Genomic DNA, 21,241 nt, shown 5'->3' on the forward strand with positions numbered 1-21,241 from the left:
GCCAGGCGGCTCTGCACACTGCCTTCACCTGCAGGCACCGCCCCTGCAGCTTCCATTGGCCACAGTTCCCAGCCAAAGGGAGCTGCAGTGCTGGCACTTGGGGTGGGGGCAGCGCCTCTGCCTAGGAGCCGAGGGACATGTCGCCACTTCCGGGGAGCCACGCGGAGCCAGGTAGGGAGTCTGCTGTGCCGCCAGCCAGACTTTTAATGGCCCAGTCAGCGGTGCTGACTTGAGCCACCAGGGTCCCTTTTTGACTGGGTGTCCCGGTCGAAAACCGGACACCTGGCAACCCTAGTTGGGGGTGGGGGGCGTGCTGCCTGCCTGGCACTCCGGAGGGCCAAGGGAGGGCGGGGGGCTAGCCTCCTCAAGCCCGCAGTTCACCTGCCACCCATGGACAGGATCCATGAAGCTGACAGTTTACCATGGTGTCTTCCAAGCGTGTGCCCGGGGCTGTTCACAGGCTCTGTTGTGTGTCTTTCCTGTGTGCCCTGCCCACAGCCCCCCATTAAGTTACACCGATACATTAAAAACAGGACTTTCTAATAAACCACCACAGCAGTACAGTAACTTTACCTCACTGACCAGCTCACTTCCAATAACCACCCGTTACTATCCATCAGTGTGCACAGAGTAATACATGTCCCTGCCACCCTGGGCACCCTCAGCACTTAGACAACATTTATCTCCTTTGCGAATATCCACATACCCTGCACAGATCCCCCAGCAAAAGCTCCCACAGCCTTTCACATCCTCCTTTATTCCACCCTCCTGAGCAATGCGGATATTTAGCTCTTATACGGCACTTTGGGTGCACAGGTCTCAAAGCACCTCACAAAGAAAGGTAAGTATCAGCATCCTACTTTTACAGCAGGGGAAACTGAGGCACGGAAGGGGATGGGCATTGTCCTGGGTCACATGGGAACAGAATGCAGGTCTCTGGAGAGGGCTACCTGACCTGGAAACCCTTTTATTTCCCTTCTGCAAATCCTCCTCGCTCCACCTTACACACACGCTCAGAGGAAACCGCTCAGCTTGGACACTGCGTGCCGGCTACAGCACTGGGCTGCTAAAAGGCAGCACCAGGCAATAGGAATTTGGACGCAGTCCTTCCACCTCTGCAAGGCTGGGTCTCTCCCCTGACCTCCCGGGCAGCAGGTGCAGCCAACCAGCAGAGGACTCTGATCCCTAAATAAAACTCATTCCTTTGGGCAGGACTTCACACCCCATCATAGTCAAACCTTCTCAGCTGCCTCATCAGAGGAAGGACGTTTGTCGCCTTTTGCCTCTCGTGCCGCCGTGGGGGAGCAGGTGCTGCATACGTTCTAAGGTTTGTTGAGTCTCCCTGTGCAGCTCAGGACTGGCTGCGCGCGCACACAGGAAGGCTGGGAGGAACTCCAGGAGCTGGTTACTAGACAGCAGTATGACACTATTAACTATTTAGTGTCCAAATACGCTGCAACATCTGCCACTTCTGCTGAGCCTTGGTCTAGTTAAACATGTGAATACCTTGTACTTGTATTCCTCCTTTCATCCAAGGGTCACCAGAGAGGGGCATGGACGCACTGCCTCTTTCACAGACAGGGAACCTGAGGCATGCAGAGGGTAAACGACTTAGCCAGGCCACACAGCAAGCCAGGGTCAAGAATAGCATCCCGGGTGCCAAACTTCTGCCTCAACGAGGAGAGCACACTCACCCACCTGCAGGACTGACCCAGAGCCAGGCAGGAGAGCTGATGTCTCTCGCCATGGCCCTGCAGATTGGGAGCAGATCACAGGGGAGACACAGCCCAGACCTACCTCCTTTCTCTTGCGCTCCTCCTCGAACAGGACCCTGTGGTGGTCCCGGCACTCCTGCACCGTGCACACGCAGCAGATGCACATCTTGTCCTCTTGGCAGTATAGCTCCAGTGGCCGCCCATGCCTGGAGCACCTCCTTCCATTGGCGGGGGTTTTCCTCTCGGCGCTGGAGGCCTGCACTTCCCCAGACCTGACCAGCTCCACCACGCTGCAAAGGGCGACGTTCTTCCTGAGTTCCAGCCGCTTCTCGAAGCGTTTCCTGCAGTCGGGGCAGGTGTAGTCCTTCTCGCCTGGAGGAGCCTCCTTCTCTTCCTTGTCCCAGTGGTTGTTGATACACTTCATGCAGAAGTTGTGTCCACAGGGCATGGTCACCGCTGTCCCAAACATCTCCAGGCAGATGGAGCAGACTAGCTTCTCCTCCAGCTTCCGGGGGCCTTGAGAGGCCATCCTGCCTGGGACGGGAGCAGCTGAGGCAGAGAAGGAAATCACAAACAGCAGCGTGCGAGACTAGGACAGAGCTACGTATCGCTGAGAGGAGGGACGGGCACAAGGATGGCACGGAGCCAACCAAGCTCTTAAAGGGACATGCAGGCCGGCTGCATCATGGTTTATCAACGCACGTTCTCAGCTCTCTCAAGGGGGTTTTGTGGTTTTCGTCTCCCCTAACTCCACAGCCCCTCAGTCTGCCGGCTGCCTGGGTGTCTTAAAAAGCTGCCTTCACTCAGCATCGTGCTGCTGGCTGCTTTTTTGGAGTCACTTGTTTTCTGTTTAGCCCTTGATGGGATTCTCAGCTTTCAACTTGAATGTCTATTTTCTCCAGGGACAGGGATGTCCTTTACAAACCAGGCAGAGTCCTGCATCCCCTCACCACCCACTTTTCTGTTACAGGGACCACAATCTGGGATGGAATACCCCGGCCAGAGCCCTTGGCAAACCAGAGAGGACCTACCCGAGACACTCTCCATGGGTTTTTGATGCCGCACTCCTGCCACCTGCTGGTGTGAGAGCTGAGCCTGGCAAAACCGTTTCCTGCAGAGAGCAGCTCTAGTCATACATAACCCTAGCACTGGTCAGGTGTCTTGATCCCTGGGGAGGGATTGCTAGCAAAGCTGAAATGTAACACATTTCAATGCAGCTTCATAACAGAATGTTACATTTTCCCCGTGTTCCATCAGTATGGGAAGGCAGAGCTCCTGCAAAAGGTTGCGTCATGCATTTGGGAGGTCGTTGCAAAGCCTAACCTCAGGGGCAACACCCCCCCATAATAACAAAGCCCGGCCGTGCAGATCACTAACCCGGAGGCCACTGCCACGACTGAGCGTGGGCCCCAAATTCACTAACAAGTGGAATTACTGATCCTAGGTAACAAAACAGCCTGTATTCTCCAGGAGAACCTACCAGGGGAGGGGCAGTACGGTAACATGTTAAACATCCAATGAAGGATGTAGATTCACAGTTGAGAATGAAACCGCCAATATTTGGGTCCCAGGGCTGCAGTCTGAGGCTGGTGTGCTGGGAGTTCAAAGCTCATCTGTGGAATCAAATCATCACCTAAGGTTTCTTTAAGGTTTTGTCCATTTCTTGCCCTTTTGTGACCCCATCACGGGAGATCGAGCAGGGTCCCACCCACCCCTACTGGGACCCAATGATCTTTCTGCTGTTACCACTTTAGTTGTCTCCAGGGCCTGGGTGGGTGGGTCAGAGGGGGCTGCTGGTGCATGATGCAAGGCGCTTCCCCCTCATGAGATCAAGGCCATAACACATGCCAGCAGCTGTACATTCTTGTTGTTCTGCTCCTAAGTGCCTTCAGGCTGCATGCTCTTTCAGCGAGGGCTCCGCTTGGTTTATTAGGGTGTGACTACACTGCCCACGTTACAGCGCGGCCGCAGCAGTAGTCACGCTGTATCGCCGGGGGGAGAGCTTTACTTGCTGTTATAAAATCCTCATATTTGCACACACTGCTCTGGCAATAATAAAAAGCCAGTTGCCTCTCTATGGTACTCAGAGGCTAGCTGCTTTGTCCTTTACCCTCCAAGTAACCATTAACTTGTCCCCCCATCCCCTTTCCAGGAGTTCACACTCCATCCCCATCAGAACCCCGCCCGCACACTTCACCCCCTGATCCCCGCCCAAGCTGTGGCTGGGAATCACTGCCCCCCTCCCCACACACAGACACACCCAGGGTGTTTCTCCTTCTACAGTCAATATTTGCAGAGGCTGAGCTGAAAAATCCAGGGCTCCTTACACCAACCTCAGGACATCAAAAAACATGAGATTGTTTTAAGAAAAAGATTCTACGGTATTGTGAATTTTTTGTCCCATCTTTTGACTGTTGAACTCCCCCTGCCCAGCCCCCGTGTGTGTGTGCACAGTTAGTGCCGCCCACTCTCCCAAATGTATGGGGACAGGTGATTTTGGCCCTTGTGCAGGAGTTCCTCCTGCTCATCTAACCCACCTCCTGCCCAGCAATTAATTTGGTCCCTATCAGTTCACACGTGTCCCCAGCCTCATCTCTGCTCCTCCTGAGGTTCTTCACTCCTCCCTCCCGGGCCTGGGGTGGTTGCAGCTAGGATGGGGCATATCCAGGGGCTCGTCACCTCCCTTTGCCTTAGGCTGGCTGGTAGCAGGAGGTACCAGAGGAGCTGTCCCCATTGCTCAAAGGAGGGGAAGGGGGGACCCAACCTGCCGGTCTCTTTCTGCTCTCTCCTCCGAGAACGTTTGGGTTGCTGGAGGAGGGGGAAAAGAGCTCTGCCTGCAGCCGCTCTGATTGGCTGCTCAGCTCCAGGTTGGGCAATGGGGACAGGTAGCCAATCTGAAGTCTCAAATGCACAACTGGGCTGGAGAGTGACATCTAGGGTGACTGGCTCCAGCTCCAGCCCCAGCCAGAATTCTGCTGCTTGCAAAACCAGTGGCAGCGCCGTAGACAGAGACCTCCAGTCCTTCTCCTTCCAGGGTCAGTATTTGCAGAGGTTGAGCTGAAAAACCCAGAGTTTGTTAGAACCGGACCCCGATTTCCTCACCACCACTCCACACTCTAGGGGGCTGCTTTCCTCCCCACCTACCCCCCCTATGTCCCTGCTCCCCACTCTTCCCCCCAGGCCTCCACTCTCCCCCCTAAAGACCTCCCTCTATTTCTGCAAGACTCCAGGCTACACAGACTCCCCACATATCAAGTAAGTTGCTGCCTGTACTCTCCCTGCAGCACCAGGTGGTCTGTGGTTTCATTTAGAGGAAAAATCAGGCCAATGTTATCCCATTACAGACAGAGAGTGGCCAATAAACTCCCTGTGCTCCCTCAGCAGAGGTGTCCCACCCTCAGAGAGGTATTGCACTCTGAGCAGAGCTTTGTAGGCTGCCTGAGGCGGCAGAAAGAAGAAATCTCAGGCAGTTGGTGCAAACAGAAGGGCGGATACTCAGCCACTAAATGTCTTCTGTTGGTACTTACTCCTTTAACAAGAGGGATGCCTCAGATACAGTGACAGGAGCTATTGCAGGGAATACACAGCTGGAGTCCTGGAGAGTTGGAGCAGGGGTATTGATATTATGTGGGGGTTAATTTAAGGCTGGGGATAGGTGCAGAGTCAGAGCATTGCTGATTGGAAGGCACCGTGTATCTACACAGATGCACTGCTGCCTGTGCTGTAAGCATCCCACTCGTTGGCGTGCCAATGGGTCTCAGCCCAGACCCAGGCAGGTTTGAGTTCTGGTTTTGACCCACATCTACTAACAACATACAGACCTTGTCCATGGCCTACGGGGAAGGAGGTGAGTTTGGACCATACCTGGAGTTTGTGTTCTCTTAATTTTGGGGTAGGACCCAACCCCTTCACACCCATTCTCAAACTCGAGGCAGCCTGGTCAGCCTGACGTGACCTCTATTTCAAACCCCCGCTGTGCCAGCGTTTCCACCCACATGGCAGTGCGCAGCAGGGGTGGGGGAGTGAGGGTCTGGAGCAGCAAGAGGCTGCCCTTCAGCGGTAAGCATTGATCCCATCAGTCCTGAAATGCACACAGAGCCCGATACATTTCGAACTGCTGCATTAGCTGCTGGCAGGATCCCTGTGGGTTCCCCAAAGCTCTCAGCGACTCACACCCAGTCATGTCGCCAGCTTCGCTTGGAAAATGTTTATTCAGATTTTTGAAATATCTGTACAAAAATATGAAGGATGCCGCTCAGGATCCCAGCACTGGGAAGTTCATGGCAGGGGAAGGAGACGACGCACCGAACCGACAGTTCTGCCTCTGCCAGGCTGCACAGATCACTGGGTTGGATTTAGAGGAGGGTATTTTTCTGTCACTGCACAGATACATGATCTGAACTGGCTAACCAGACCGAGTCAGCCTTGGCCCACCTATGCTTAGAGCCCTGGCTCCTGCAGTGAAGTGAGACATGGTGCCTTTGGAGGACACTGAGCCATTCAGCTACCACTAGCATCTGGCTCCTTCAGAGCGGAGATGGATACACTCTCATGGCCATAAATACCCTCTATTAATAAGGCTTTTGACCAGGTAACTGTCAATAGCAGAAATATCTGCTAACCTCAGTTCCACCCTTTCCAGTGTTGTCAATGAAACCGAGCTTGGATCACATCATGCTGTGATTCCGAAAGTCCACACTCCCCTTCTCCCAGAGACATGGAGCATCCCAGACAGTGCAGTCATGTGACGCATCTGGAGAAGGTAGAGTATTCCTGCCCCAATGGCCTGGAGCTCCTGGGGAGGTGGCAAACTCCTCAGTAAATGCCATACGTGGGCTCATGGCTGTCCCTGTACCTATCCAGGTACCTCAGAGGCTGCAGGTGTGGAAACTTCTTCTGAGGGGGGTGATACACAGGGGGCCGCACAAACTCAAACACTGGCTCCTTCATGTCTGCAAAGGGACAATGGTGAACGTTAGCCAAGAGACAGCTCAAAACCTAACCCTGCACACCAACCCACCAGGCCCCGCCCACTCTCCGTCGTTCCGAAGGTACCACGTCTCCCTCCTCGGGCAGAACGGGAGATTAACGATAGATCAAGAACACACATGTAGTTCTCTCCACCACGTACTCTCCCATTGTTATTTTAAAGCATCCACGCGAAATGGGATTCAAAGCCCACCAGAGTAAGGCTGTTCCCTTAGACTGCCATGGACACACTGAAGCCTTTAGAAGAGAAGGCGACTGCTTCTAATTCTCAACTGTAAACGTTCCCAGTGTCAGACTAATGTGCTAGTGATACGCGGCTATCTAGGAACCAGTTAGAGCAACTGTCCCAAAGGGGGACATTCAGAACCGGCCTTTACATTCACCCCGCACTCAGACACGCCCATGCCTCCAGGAACCCTCATTGCTCCATCACAGAGAGCTCGCATGGCCACAGTTGATTTAAGTCAGGTGTGTCTGACATCTGAGCAAACAGCTTTCATCCCCTTGTCCTTTCCCAACCCAGGCCCTACCAAATGACTTCGTCTCCTCCAGGATACATTTAGTTATGCTTGACTGCTGGATGGTGGGGTCGGAGGAGAAAGGGACCCCCCTGCCTCATGCAACAACCACTGCCCCATACCCCTATAAAGTGAGTTTCTTACTGAGATGGTTGTGAAAGACGTGAGTAACGGAATCATCCCATTGGCACTGGAAAAATGCCAGCCCGGCTGGGGTCATATCGTTCTGGTGCTTCTTGTAGAAGTCAAACGTCTTGAAGGTTCTCATCTTGAGACTGTGGCTGAAAACAAGACAGAAATAAAAGGACAGGTCTCTCTTTTAATTAAAAAAAATATATATATGGGGAGATATACCTATCTCACAGAACTGGAAGGGACCCTGAAAGGTCATGGAGTCCAGCCCCCTGCCTTCACTAGCAGGACCAAGTAGTGATTTTGCCCCAGATCCCTATGTGACCCCCTCAAGGATTGAACTCACAACCCTGGGGTTTAGCAGGCCAATGCTCAAACCACTGAGCTATCCCTCCCCCGCTAACAATCCATGGCTAACAATCCCACATCATCACCGATTCTGCAGAGATGGAGAAGAAACAGACCCCAGGAGAGAAACCTACATGGCTATTTAAAGTCAAAACTCCCTAGGCAGCCTGAGGTGGAAGCATGCCAGCCATACATAAATTGGCCTTGTCACGTCAATCCGGCAAGTCATTTTCTTAACATCCTGTTCTACTGGCGAAGTCAATGGGATGCCATGGAGGTGCAAGCGTCTTCCATACTGTTCCCATTGCAGGACTGGGGCCTTCACTTAAGAAAAGGTATAACAGGTGGGTGAAACAAATGGGGCAGGCTGCGGTAGCAGTAATACCAGCACGTGTCTTCACAGACCAGCTGCGCATACAACCTGCAGAGGATCTGTTTTGTTAGTGGAAACAAATAAGCAAGAGAAAGAGCAAACGTGACTATGCCCCCAGCGCTGTCCAAAGCGCAAAGGAAACAAGCTGAAACAACAGGGGAAAAATCACCTTTCAATTACCGTCAGTTATTGTTACAAGTAAACTCAGTGGGTAAAATGTTTTCAGAGAGCAGCGGGATTTTTTCAGTTGAGAGATCAGCTTTGTCCGCTCTGATCATATAGGGGACAAGAACCTGGCAGGGACTCAAGATTCAAAGTTACCATGGGGTCGGCCGAACATCTTCAGTGAAATCGATTGGTCGGTCCTGCTTGAAGAGGAGGAAGACAAAGCGGTGGTAGCCAGTTCCCTTGGCAGGGAATGGGGGGAAGTAATGGCAAATCTCTTTTCCCAAATCTATGTTGTTGCCTGGAATGTTGGTCCTGTGAAGTGCAAGACATTTTTCAGTCATTATCCGAGTGGCTGGTTTTATTTTCTTTTTGACGTCTCTGATCAAAATCATAGCATTGAAGTCGTGTGGGGGAAGATCTGTGGCATGCTCTCCCCTTGTGTAGCTGTGGGCTATTCCCTGCCATAGCAAGCATGCAGCTACTAGAGACAGACCTAGTCAGGGGAAGCAGCAAATCACATCCATAGAGCTAAACAGAAAACAGTAACAATTCCTGGAACTACTCTAGCTGTAGCGATATCAGTGCTCCAGGACTGATGTCTGACCAGCACTACGCCAGATGATCAGGGAAAAGCCAAGTTGACGTTTGCCAGATTTTGTCTTTGTGGCAACTACATTTCAAAGCTCTGTTGGGAAGCTCTTTCCCCATTTCTTTGACCATATTTCCTCCCACAGGGCTTGGGAGGCCGGGGCTGCCGTCCCTAACGCACATCCATTACACAGATGTATTGGTTTGCAATACTCACACCAGCCAGTGAATGTACTCAGAATCAGCATCTCGCAGGTGTCCATCTGTGCACACACAGAGAAAAACACATCTTAATGATAAGTACTATGCGTTTGTCTGCTGCCTTATTGATAGCATCTACTCCAAAGCCAGAATTCCCTAGGTCCAACAGGAAAAGGGGATGATGCCTCCAGACCTCTCAGCTGCTCTCTACCAACCCATTATTGTGTCAGAAAAACAACTGGAACAAGTCCCAAGAGGATGGAGTTCAAGGCTGTGAGTCAGCAACCCCCGAGTTCCAACCTCTGTGTTGACACCAACTCACTGTGTGACCTTGGGTGAGTCACTTAACTTTGCTGCACCACGATTCCCTAATCTACAAAACGGGGACAGAGATACTGACCTACCTACTTCACAAGGATGTTGTGGAAATCAGTTAATGTTTGTAATAATACTTTGGAAATATAAAGCTTTGTGTATGAGATGCGCAGAGAAGGACAGTCTTGTGGTTATGCACAAGATTGGGAGTCAGGAAACCAGCTTTCTTTTCCTGGCTTCCCTTCCAGTGTGTCAGACACTAGGCAAATCACTTCACCACTCTATTTCTCTGCCTCCAAAATGAGCATAGTACTGCTACCCTCAGAGAAATTTTGCAAGGCTGAACTCTTCAATGTATGTAAAGAATATTGTGACGTTATTTAGCATTCACGTTGCATTTTGCAAAATGACTAATCCCTCTGATTAAAGGTGGGCCAGAGGAGCAGAGTATTGCTATTCCTTCCTTCAGCTCCACCACCTTCTGCCAAGCAGATCTTTCCATTCTAGCCCTTCTATGCACAGTTTCTGGAGTGATTTTGCAGGTGTGGCTGAACAATCCCTACGGAATGACCACCCCGCTGCATCGCTCAGGTTACGCAGCCCAAGGTAATACGATTTTCAAAACAAAAGAGGGCAGAAATAGCCAGTTTAAGGAAGCTCTTGAAAGTCTTGATACACACCCAGATTAGTGAGCAGCAGAGTCCACAGGGAGCCTTCATCTGCCTCATATATCACTTCTGGGGGACTGGATGCCTAAATACGCAATGTAAAGAGACAGTCGTGAACGTAAGAATCTCCGGTAAAAGCTCCCAAGGATTGTTTGCATTAAAATTATGTATTTTTTGAGAAATTGAGTTAGTTACTCAGACATAACCTGGCTGTACAATAAAAACAGCCCCAACAGAACAAATCAGATCTGGCTTTGCTACAGAGCGAACCAATTTCCATCAGGAAAGGCAGGGGTATTTTATCAAAAGCAAGTTCACCATTTCATTTAAAAATGAATCCATTGTAATGCTGTTTCCTTATCTTAACTAGAAGCATCTCCAAAGCATATGATTTTCCATTTAAAAAGAACATTCCTCTTACAGTAAGTGTCTGTGCTGTCAGGCCAATTAAACCTTGCGTGGCTTCTGATTAACTTGGGCACACTTTAATATTCTTCCTAGTGATCAATTATAAGATACCTCAGTGGGTGTCACAAAGTTCCCATGATATACTGGCATGACATGCTCATCATCTAGGTTGTATTCTACCCGCAGAACCACGCTGGGGACGAACGTGGCTTCATCAAACATATTGCGGTATATCCCGTAGTGCTCGGCGACACGCTGCTTATGCAATTGGCCACTGGTTTTCTCCCACTCTGCTTTGACTTCGTCAAGTGGAATCACCACTGCAATTGCAAATAAGGAGTTGTGAGACACGTGGAGGGGTTGTCTAAGCCACCACAGATACAGAAGAAGAGGAAACCAAGACTGCAGGGTACATACACGTCCTGAGGCGGGATGCTCTTTCCATTTCCATGCTCTGGCGGTTCTGTTTCAATATCTCTTTTCTCTCCTTCAGTTGCTTTGCCCGTGGTGGTCTGTAGTAAGGCAGGCCAATGTCTATCTTTGCCTCTTCATCTAAGGAGAAAATCATGTAAGTGAGAAACCTAAAATAAGCCCCATTCTGTTCTTTCTGTCCAGCAGTCATGGGCAACTGTGACAGACAAACCAAAAATGCATGAGGGATACAAACAATCAAATGAATTACAGGCATAAGCCCTGATCCTGCAATGAGCTCGGTGCAGACAGACCCCTGTGCCCGCATGGAACTCATAACAAGACTGGGACAGTATTTTGTCCACACCATATAATCTAGCTGCCCGGCAAGTGAGAGACTCCGATACCACTGAAACACTTAGTGTTGTCAGTGGTACTACTACAGCACAATCCTGTTACAGGTGCCCTCCTTCAAGTGGGACATGGAACACGGTCCCTTCTGCCAGTCTCTTGTACAAGATAAAAATCCCAAGGCACTTTCCCAGAAAGCGCATAGGGAATAACTCAAGTGGAACGTTAGCCACGACTTCTCAGTACAACTGATTCTGATGTTCTAGTCTATAGGGGAGCTAGTGCATGCATGTTGGCTATTCTGTCTATGCAGCCATTACAACCCCGGTATCTAACAATGCTTTGTAAAAGATTTGGAGACATCTAAGGATAAAAAGTACTTCACACTCTCGCTGAAGCTCATTTGAGGCTGAGTTTTGTTTAAGTATTAAGCCTGTTAAACAGGTCCACAGATACACCCATGGATATTTCCACTCCCTGCTTTACAATCACCTAAGCTGTATCGTGGGTCTAATTTAGACTAAATTTTGAGATTGTATCTTCCTTATGTTTATACAATGCCAAGCACACTGACAGCACTCAAACAATATCTGGCTTATAATATTGCCACCTTACAAAGGACAGCTGGATGTGTCTTTCACCTCACCATGGCATTATATATAACCAGGTCCCTCAATCTTTGTCTGTTAGGGTTATTGTTTCATTCTTAGATAAATGAGAATAATAAGCCAGATGCTCTTTTGAGATGACTTTGCTCTATAGCATTTGGGAAGGGATGGAGTGGGATGGGTTGGAGAGGTTATGAGCTGTTATGCCTTTTACAAGAAGGGAATTTTGAGTTTACAATGCTTGTAGGTAGTTATTTACTTTTAGGTGTGAAACACAGCTCATCTGGCTTGGTTAACTGAAAACTAAGTGGTGGAAAGGCACTCAGACCCAAGGGCATTTTGGCTCCTATCTTTGAGGATCTAGGCCTGTGAGTATAGGGTAGGTGCTCACTAGCCATTTTATGAATTAAAATAAACATAATACATCATTAGAAACTAAAACCCTGCATACTTCCAAAGGAGAGCTTGGAGACCTTATGGTTTATTTTCCTTTGTATTACAGGAGCCCCAGGAAATAGCTTCCTTACTCTCATCCCTAATCTTTGAGTCAAAGGAAGCCAAAGATTTAGTTGCATCTGGCAAGCCCTTTCCTTTAAGAGGAAGATTCTAGTCAGTTTCCCTGAAGGGAGCATAGCCTTTGCAAATTTCTACAGCAGCAAGGGGTCTACTACCCACATAAGTATTTGATCAATCCCTTGTGGAGCACATTTTGGTGCTACATGCATAACTACTGGCCTACAAATAGCTCCCCCTTCCCTCCAGCAACAGAAGTCAAAAGTAACTCATCTCCCTCCCCTTGGGTACCTTGCTCTGGTGTGACAAGCTTCCTGTATGTTTGCCACCAGGGAGTCTTCTTACTCTCCTTTTCAGCCACTTTGAAATAGCGAGTGAAGCTGCGGTATTTCTCCAATGCCTCCAAGTTGCTGACATCTATGTCTTCATTAGGCATTGGCCCTAGAGGGGCTGCCCGCTTGCAGAGAGCAGCTGAAAACACAGGAGGTTTTCATTTTACAAAGACACTGATAATCACATGCTAGAGAGACAAGATCAGAGGGGGCTTAGACTGGACGAAGAGTGTAAGGATGGTTTTGTGACTACAGCATAGGCCTGGAAGTTAGGAGACCTGGGTTCTATCCCCAGCTGTACCCCCAGCCTGCTGTAGCCTCAGGCCAGCAGCTTAACTTCTGTTCTCTCAGCTTCCCTATCCGTAAGATGAAGATGATGATATACAGCAGTGCATGTGAGGCTCAGTCCATTAATCTTTGTACAGTACTTTAACATCCTGTAATAAAAGCAAACTGTTTGATATCAAGGACAAGTTTTTACCATTTCCAACACACTCTGCTGAGGTTTTTATACTCTGCTCATCACAATGGTACCTGGGCAGTTTAATTTTGGGGGAAGAGTAGGTTAAGTTTTTCTCCTTGGTGTGTTTTTAAATTACCCCTCTTCCCTTTTACACTTTTAAAAAATTGTTTTCAAGGCAGTGAAATATATGAACACCCCGATGGGTCCAGGACCGAATTCCACCGTCCCGGGCCAGCAGCTGAGAATGTGCTGCTCCTCATGCTTACAAATGAACCCTTCCATTACATTATTGAGGATAGTCATGGCCACACAGAAAGGGATCGTTTCTCCAGTAACCTGAGTCAGTTCTGTGGAGGGCTTTGAATTTATGTTAAAACCAAAATACAATGTTGCTTATTCTCAGTCCCTAGTAAGTTCTAGGGTGATCCAGCACACCAGGGGATCAGTGCAGTAAGTTTGGTATTATCCCCCAAATTCAGGGCAAGTGGGAACGCTACTGATAGCAGCACAGGCCGGTGTTCGTTATGCATGTTTTACAAATGGGTAAGGAAGGAAGTGAGTCCTCAACGGCCAGCACAGCAACAGGGTGACCATGTGTTGAGATGCTGCATCAATTCCCCATCCCACTGCACAACTGCTGTCACTTGCAGTCACCGCAGCAGGCAGAGAGATGTCACCACCACACTGGACTAGCACTCGGATGCCACCATGGCCCTAAAGGGGGTTACAGGCCCCAGAACACCCAGCAAGCTGCATGTCTGTCATTAGTAGGGACTGGGGCAGCTCAAGAGAGGCAACTGCCCCACACAGCAAGCTGCCCTTTCTCTGAAACCCTGGGACAGATGGTTGCCCTGTATAGCGAGTGACAACTGGGAAGGGAACCCAGGCGTCCGAGACGCTGCCCCTCTCTGAAACCCTGGGACACGAGGCTGCCCCACACAGCGAGGGAGAAGGGAACCCAGGTGTCCGAGAGCCCAGCCACCCCGGAATCCCAGGACAGACGGCTGCCCCCCCCCCTGTATCTGGGGAGCCAGGCAGGGAACCCAGGCATCCGAGAGCTCAACCCCGGGTGCACCAGCCCCCGTGCTCCCGCTCCGCCCGGCGAGTCAGCCCCAGGGACCCGAGCGCCGAGTGGCTCCGGGAGTAAGAGCGGTCACTCACCAGCGGTACCGAACGCCCGCCCGGTCCGTATTCCGTACAGCGCCGCGCTCAGGATGGGCGCCGCCATTTTGCCAGTGCTGCGACGGTGATCACTGGAAGCCCCCGCCCCACAGCACAGCATGTCCCGCATTGCGTTTACGAGAGACGGGCCTGGAAGGGCTGTCCTTGCTAGTGCCTCAATGAAAATGTTACAAAATATACCTAAAAAGAGGTACATCCTCATCATGGGGTGAAGGACTAGAGACGCCAACCCCAGGCAGCGAGCTGCCATGTATTTATTTTACCAAGGCAAATATGATTGCCAGCTACAAAACGGGGTCCTGATTAACAGCTGCAGCCTGGTGTGTCACTCACAGGAGGAGTTTGGCTGGTGGGTTGCGGGCTGCAGTGAAGGGCAGCGGGTTTGCTGGTGGTGTCCACTCCAGGATCCTGGAGCCATTCTCATTGCTATATTATAAAGGGAACTGTTGGGCAATCTTACATACAAGCAGGGCTACTAGCTTGGTAAAGATGATGGTGCCTTTTCCAGCATTGCTGGCTCTTATGGTTGTATCGCCAATCCCACCATTTTTGATATATTTTGTAAAGCTCTAACTGCTGGAGTCAGGTGATCACGTGAGATTTTTTTTTTAAAGTAAGTTTCTAGTCCTTGTGATTTTTTTTTTTTTCAAAAGAAAAACTTGAAAATGTGAAGTGAGTGCAACCATTGAGCCAGAGGAGTGCCATTGACAACCATGGTCTTAATCCTGGAGCTTTCTGATCTTTTGGATGCCCCGGGCCCAGGTCATTGAGTGCTTCAAAGACAAACATGATTGTAATTACCTGACAAATTGTCTTAATTAGAAATAAAAAGAGCTAGGAAGGGATGCAATTAAATGAAGAGTTGGTCAATTGAAATGAAGGGAGCAGCATGAGGAACTACTCAGAGCAAAACCATCTCCCTTGAGGCCTTACAGAAATAAATAAGGGGGGCACAGGTCCTCTCCTTGCATCAAAGTTTAACTGCTGTGTGGTTATATTTGTAGTTCTACCGTGCACGAAGGCTCTGAAACGGGACCCATGCAGACTGCACCTGCAGAGAGCCCCTTTGATTATAGTGGAGCTCTATGCTGCGGTCCACACCCATGGATCGGGGCCAGAATTAGTAAAACGACATCCAATGCTGGCGAGCTTCCACTCACACAAGAACATCAATCTCTGCAAGGTGCCGAGGGGAATCATCACAGCCTGGCTCCTGAACTGGGCAGAAGCTTATGTGTGAATCAGACAGAGTTGAGGAATATTTTGAAAGAAGGGACACGGGCTAGCTGTCCTTTCCAATTCTTCCCAAGCCACCAGAGGTCAGTGCAACATCAGGAATGGAACCAGAACTTGGTTAGCTGAGAACCTGGAATCACAGAGAAGAAAAGACTTTTCAACTAGCACTTTTCATCAGTAAATCTCAAAGTGCTTTGCAAAGGAGGTCAGGCTCAGTACAGTAACAGCGAGAGGTATAGATTACAGACAGAACATTCCAAAGGACTGAGTGAGAAGCCATGCTACGGCATTTATAGTCCGAGACCAATGTTATAGCCGTTCTCCACTCCAGCCTAATTATCTGTTCCAACCTTCTAATAAAAGACAGAAGTACAGTTGCTTCACTGGACAGGGGGAATTGGGTGAAACCAGCCACCTTCCCCTTGAATTTATGAAAATGGATTGTTTGTAACGTGATGGGTAAATCTAGGGGGGCCATCAGCAAGTCGTGCCTACCAGCAAGAGGGTGGATTAGTTTCCCCTGGGAAGAGGTGGGATCCCCAGCACTTTAAAATGTGCGCTGAACCCGGGGAGGCTGCACTGGGTGAGGGAAGAGAAAGCGAGGCCAGTCCAGCCAGCAGGATTGGAAAGATGTATCCAGCATGGTCGACACCGATCTTCCTAAGGCTAGAATGTCAAGGTACAGTGTAGTTCTTCATACAGAGCTACACACTGACACAGCTGAGATGCTTGTGTCTTCTTTGCACCCATTTCCTTCTTGTTTTACAGTTGGGCGGGCATATGATTACATTAGCCTATCTAACCGCTTCAGATGGCTGTTGTGTCTCCTGGCAGCAACAGGAAGGGAATTCAGGCCAGCCTGCTGTCTGCTTTGAGGAGGTGTCATTGATTCTCAATGTAATAGCCCATAGGGGGTTATTGGGGATCAGATCAGCTCCTTCCGTGGAAGGCCTAGAGAGGGGGATTAGGGTTTTCCCACAGCCAGCTCAGCTCTGTGTAAAGAGCAGAAACATAATCAGAAAAACCCACATCTAAGCTCAGGTAACACTGAGTGGGTTAGGCCTCACCTAAAGCCTATAGGTCATGGGTTCGAGTCTCACCTGATCTCACGCTGCAAGACCACCTCCAGTTCACCCATTTGCAAAACGGGTACTCAGCTCATTGAGTTAGGGCAGTCGAAGGCGGGCGGGCATGATGCTGACCACATCACTTCCTTGGGCAGCGGTGGCTTTGAAACTGATGTGCCTTAACCGCATCAGCCCGATGTGCCATTGGTTCGGGGGGGGGGGGGGGGTCTTTGACCTGACTGGGACACTCTTGCATGTAAGGGGAGCCAAGTCACATTGTGAATCAGTAGCAGAGCTGGGACTAGAACCCAGGAGTGCTGCCTCCCTCACTGTCCAGTACTGTAACCCCTAGGCAACACATCCTCCTTCAGCCGTGAGCATGCAGTAGCGGGCAAGATGCAGCACCCGAGCACGAGGGGGTGGGGGCGGAATGCGAAAAGTAGCATCTGGATTAATTTTTAATGTGTTGGTGCACATGGGTTGAGATGAGCCCGTTGGGTTCTTTTCTCAGCTCCACCACTGACTCCACCCACCTCTCCCAGTCTTCAGTGGCATTGCAGACGTCACCGAGCGCTGCACCTGACATCCTCTCTGGCTCATCTCTGCAACAAAGGCCACAAATAGCTCAATTACGGGAGCAGGCACAGAAACAATTTAGACCCTGAATTAAACCAGCCTTGTCTCCAAAAAGGTCAATCGTCCTCTCCCTCACCCCCAAGGTCTCCTCCTTTGTCTCCAACAGAACAATGGCAGTGCCCCCGCCGTGCTCGAAGACTGGAATCGATAACAACACACAGGCACAGAAGCGGATCATGGCGCTGTCCAAGCCCCATTAGTCCCCTGCTGCACCTTAATTCACTCCCTGACAGAAGCAAAGGGCTAGATTCTGAGCTGACACCAATGTAAACCTGGAGTTACCCTGCTGAAGTCAATTTGAGTTACTCCAGATTGACACGGTGTAACGAGATAAGAATCCAATCGGTGGTATTTGACGCTGTCCGTCCCCATTATCGTCAGCTTCTCTTTCCTTCCAATCTCTCAGCACATACATGGCAGCCCAAATAAGCAGCATTTCTCTCCTTGATGGGTTGGCAAATGGAAGATAATGGAGCATGACAAGGGCGGTTAAATGCACAGCCCTCCGTAAATTACGCCATAGGGCAGCCAAGAAAAAGAAACGGTGCTGTTCTTTCGTTAGATTCCGTTCAGTGGCGAGGGCTTTTGTTCCTCTTACAAGGCGTTCAGATTTTTATTATACTATTTAAAATATAAAAGCAAATGCTGGGGGTGGTGTGGAGCAGATGCAGAGACACCAATTCTCCCTTTGGGTACATGCTGCATTTGAGAGTAATGAAAATTGAAGCTTGTCTTAAGACTAGCAGAAAACATTTGGCACTGCTAGCACTCTTCCCCTCCGTCAGCAGCTGAGAGGCTCGTGTTCTTTATCCAAGGTCGTCGTGTTCTTACAGCAGAGTGGGAGAACGGCTCTGGTATTAATGTGAGAGCTGCACCACGGCTCTTTGACTAAATCACTCACAACAGCAACAAAGACGCAAACCTCCCACGCTGCATGAGCAGCCAGCGAGCAAGGCTAATCGGAACCAGCATGGCCGAGAGAGAATCCACAACATTCTGTAGACACTAGGGTCCTAGGCTGGATTTTAACCAGTGACCCAGCATTGGAAGGCTCTATGCGCCTTTACCAACCCCAAGAATGTAATTCCCCTTCCCAATCAAACTAGCTTCTTCTCCAAAGGTACGGAACCTGCCAGCGCCCCACAGCATCTCTGCTAGCCTGCTCAGGCCTAAAGCCTGACATGAACCCGACTAGACCAGTCACCCGAACCTGACCCAGCCCTGAGTCATTCGAACCCAACCCTTCCCTTGAACCTCTGTCAGCACTGCTGCTGCCTCGCCCTGGGGGCTCAGCCTGGTGGGGCTTCCTACTCCCCACACCTGGGGCCAGTGATCTGTCTCCAACTGCCTCCTGTCGGGGAAGGGAACGCAGCAGCGGCTGTATGTGCCATGCCTGCTGGCTACCGCCACCTCGCTGTGCTGGGACTCATCAACACTCCACTGCAGGCATACCACAGCCAGGTGTTGGTGGCCAGCAGCAGCGGGTCATACAGCCACTGGTGCACTGACCCCACGGGCGGGAGAAGGGGATCAGAGACGCCCTGACCCAAGCCCAAGAGTGTTGGGTTGTGTTCCAGACTCAACCCAAACCCGACCTCTTGATAACAACTGGCAGAGCGCGTAAGGGATACTTACAGTTTTACAGGGATCCCCGGCATCAGGTACATGCATAACTGTTTGCCAAAGGATGGCATGTAAGGTCTCTACTGAGTGCCAGTAGCCCACTGGGAACCATAATCATTGCCAATGCACGTACGGAGGCTAGTGAAGAGGTATTTGTACTGAAAGCTATATTCTTAAGGTATGTAAGTTAAACCAGGTCACCAGAAGGTGAGAAACAGATTTTGAACCGGCAGAGGGGAGTAAATGTTTGTCTTTCTGGCTGGTCATTGTGTATTGCATGTCTAACACTGTAAGTCTATTTGCTTGACTGAGCTTGATGCTACTGAAGAGATTGTAAAGTCGACAAGAAAGGAGCACACAGGAAAAACAGCAGGGGGGATCCTGTTTACAAGTAAAGCCAATAGATCAGTGGTTCCAAACGGGCCGGGCCACCGCGTCCCACAGCTCCCATTGGCCGGGAATGGTAAAACCGTGGCTACTGGGCGCTGCGAGCATCCATACCTGTGGACGCTCAGGTAAACAAAGTGTCCCTGAACGAGCCACGAACCAAGTTTGGGAACCACTGCAATAGACTGTAGGTGCTGTAACTTAGGGTGCAGAAAGACACCCCTCACGGAGGAGACAAGCTGAACATGTGACTTGTTTGAGGAAAACGGGCACACAGCCTACCTGGCTGAGAAACGTTGGCTATAAGACAGGACAGTAACTAGCCATGGCGGTCTAGGCTCTAGAATGCGGTTATGATTTTATTTTACATTAGGGCTGTCAATCGATTAAAACAATTAATTGCGATGAATCGCTGTGTTAAACAAGAATAGAATACCATTTATTTAAAGATTTTTGGATGTTTTCTACATTTTCAAATATATTGATTTCAATTACATCCATTTCACGATAGAGATTGCACTAAAGTTCTTGTATGAGGTAAATTGAAAATACTACATCTTTTGTTTATAATTTTTACAGTGCAAATATTTGTAATAAAAATAATAATATAAAGTGAGCAGTGCACACTTTGTATTCTGTATTATAAATTGAAATCAAATAATTGAAAATGTAGAAAAACATCCAAAATATTGAATAAATTTCAGTTGGTATTCTATTGTTTAACAGTGGATTAAAACTGCGATTAATTTTTTAACTAAAAAAAATTAATCGTGAGTAAATCGCATCAGTTAACTGCGATTAATCGACAGCCCTATTTTACAGATAACCATTTGCTTCCAAAACTTCTACTTGTTACTACATGACTATATTTCACTACATAAACTGTTACTTATTTTCACTACAAAAATATCTCAGTGCTGTGCTAAATGGAGCAGCGATCTGAAGGGACATGGGTAAGCTGGGCAGGACTCTTCTGTGGAAGCAGCATGCCTGTGAATTCTGCAAGTGCCCAGTGGAACAGGGGCTGGTTATGTGAGGGTTGGAATGTGCCTAGCACTAGCCTGTAGAGAGAGTGGGGCCTGCATAGGCCTGGAGGGAAGTGCTTTTGTTGCCCATGGCCAGGGTTGGGGAGCTGACCCTCTGGCACAGATCAGGCTTCCTCATGCTAAGGGCAGGGGGTAGCGAGGTGCCTCACACCCCTGGGTACCCTCAGGCAGTGTCACACTAGCACTTGAAGTCAGGTGTTGTTGGGTTCGGGTCAGGTTAGGTTGCAAGGCTCTAACCCAGCCTATGAAAGGGAAGAGGGAAGATAGCAGAGCATCAAAGACACTGAGATGCAGTGGAAGTGAAGTGAACTATCCCTAAATCACGAAAACTTGGTTCCTTCTTGTTTCCTTCACTCTTCCCTTATCACTCAACATCCAACCTTGGACATGGCCATGGTACGGCGGATAGGGTTGCCAGTGAAAGTGAGTGAGGGTACGGGAGAGCGAGCGACGGAGGGAGAGGGGCTGCAGTAAGTGGGGGCGGGGCCTTGGGGAAGTAGCGGGACAATGGTGTTCGGTTTTGTGCAATTAGAAAGTTGGCAACCCTAACAGCAGATGAGCCATCCTCTGGCTGGCTAATGTGAAATGAGTGTGGTGGGTCTTAGGCCATGTCCCAATGGACAAGTGTGCACATCACCATAATCCCCTACCACACTTGAGGCTCTCAACAAAGGTGCCAAGAGACGGGATAAATTATAAATGGTCCACGGCGACTGAACTACCTGCTCAGGCCGAGGAGGTGGTCCCTGCTGGTCATGACTGAGGCATTGCAGCAGGGCAATACATGGAAAGTTTGCACTGGTTCAGCCCACGCTGTACCTGTTCTTGGTGGTGTGTGTACAGATCGCTAGGTGCTCTCACATGGGCCAGTGACTCCATAGAGATCCCTAAGGACTTCGCTGTTGCCAGGCTGTTGTACACGGAAGGTGCTTCAACACTATGGTGATAGGTGACAGCATAAAA

General features: G+C 49.7%; 2 protein-coding genes across 2 annotated transcripts in view; both read right to left on the reverse strand.

The window, feature by feature from the left end:
• TRIM65 (tripartite motif containing 65) overlaps positions 1-2,258 on the reverse strand; it is an 11,772-nt gene extending 9,514 nt beyond the window's left edge. The window contains exon 1 of the mRNA XM_026654539.2: positions 1,798-2,258. Within this exon, the coding sequence (XP_026510324.1) occupies positions 1,798-2,244 (447 nt within the window). The 5' untranslated portion in view covers positions 2,245-2,258. The remainder of the gene's footprint in view (positions 1-1,797) is intronic.
• A 3,649-nt stretch (positions 2,259-5,907) lies between these two features.
• Positions 5,908-14,355, reverse strand: MRPL38 (mitochondrial ribosomal protein L38). The gene is made up of 9 exons (XM_024206723.3): positions 14,263-14,355; positions 12,598-12,777; positions 10,841-10,975; positions 10,535-10,743; positions 10,028-10,100; positions 9,049-9,094; positions 8,397-8,555; positions 7,367-7,503; positions 5,908-6,667 (listed from the first exon to the last, which is right to left on the reverse strand). The coding sequence occupies exons 1-9, from the start codon at positions 14,327-14,329 to the stop codon at positions 6,531-6,533; spliced, it is 1,143 nt and encodes a 380-aa protein (XP_024062491.1). The 5' UTR covers positions 14,330-14,355; the 3' UTR covers positions 5,908-6,530.
• Positions 14,356-21,241: the final 6,886 nt, after the last annotated feature.

Source organism: Terrapene carolina, unplaced genomic scaffold (genome assembly GCF_002925995.2).
Source record: "Terrapene carolina triunguis isolate 2854851 unplaced genomic scaffold, T_m_triunguis-2.0 Scaffold192, whole genome shotgun sequence".
Lineage (NCBI taxonomy): Eukaryota > Metazoa > Chordata > Testudines > Emydidae > Terrapene > Terrapene triunguis.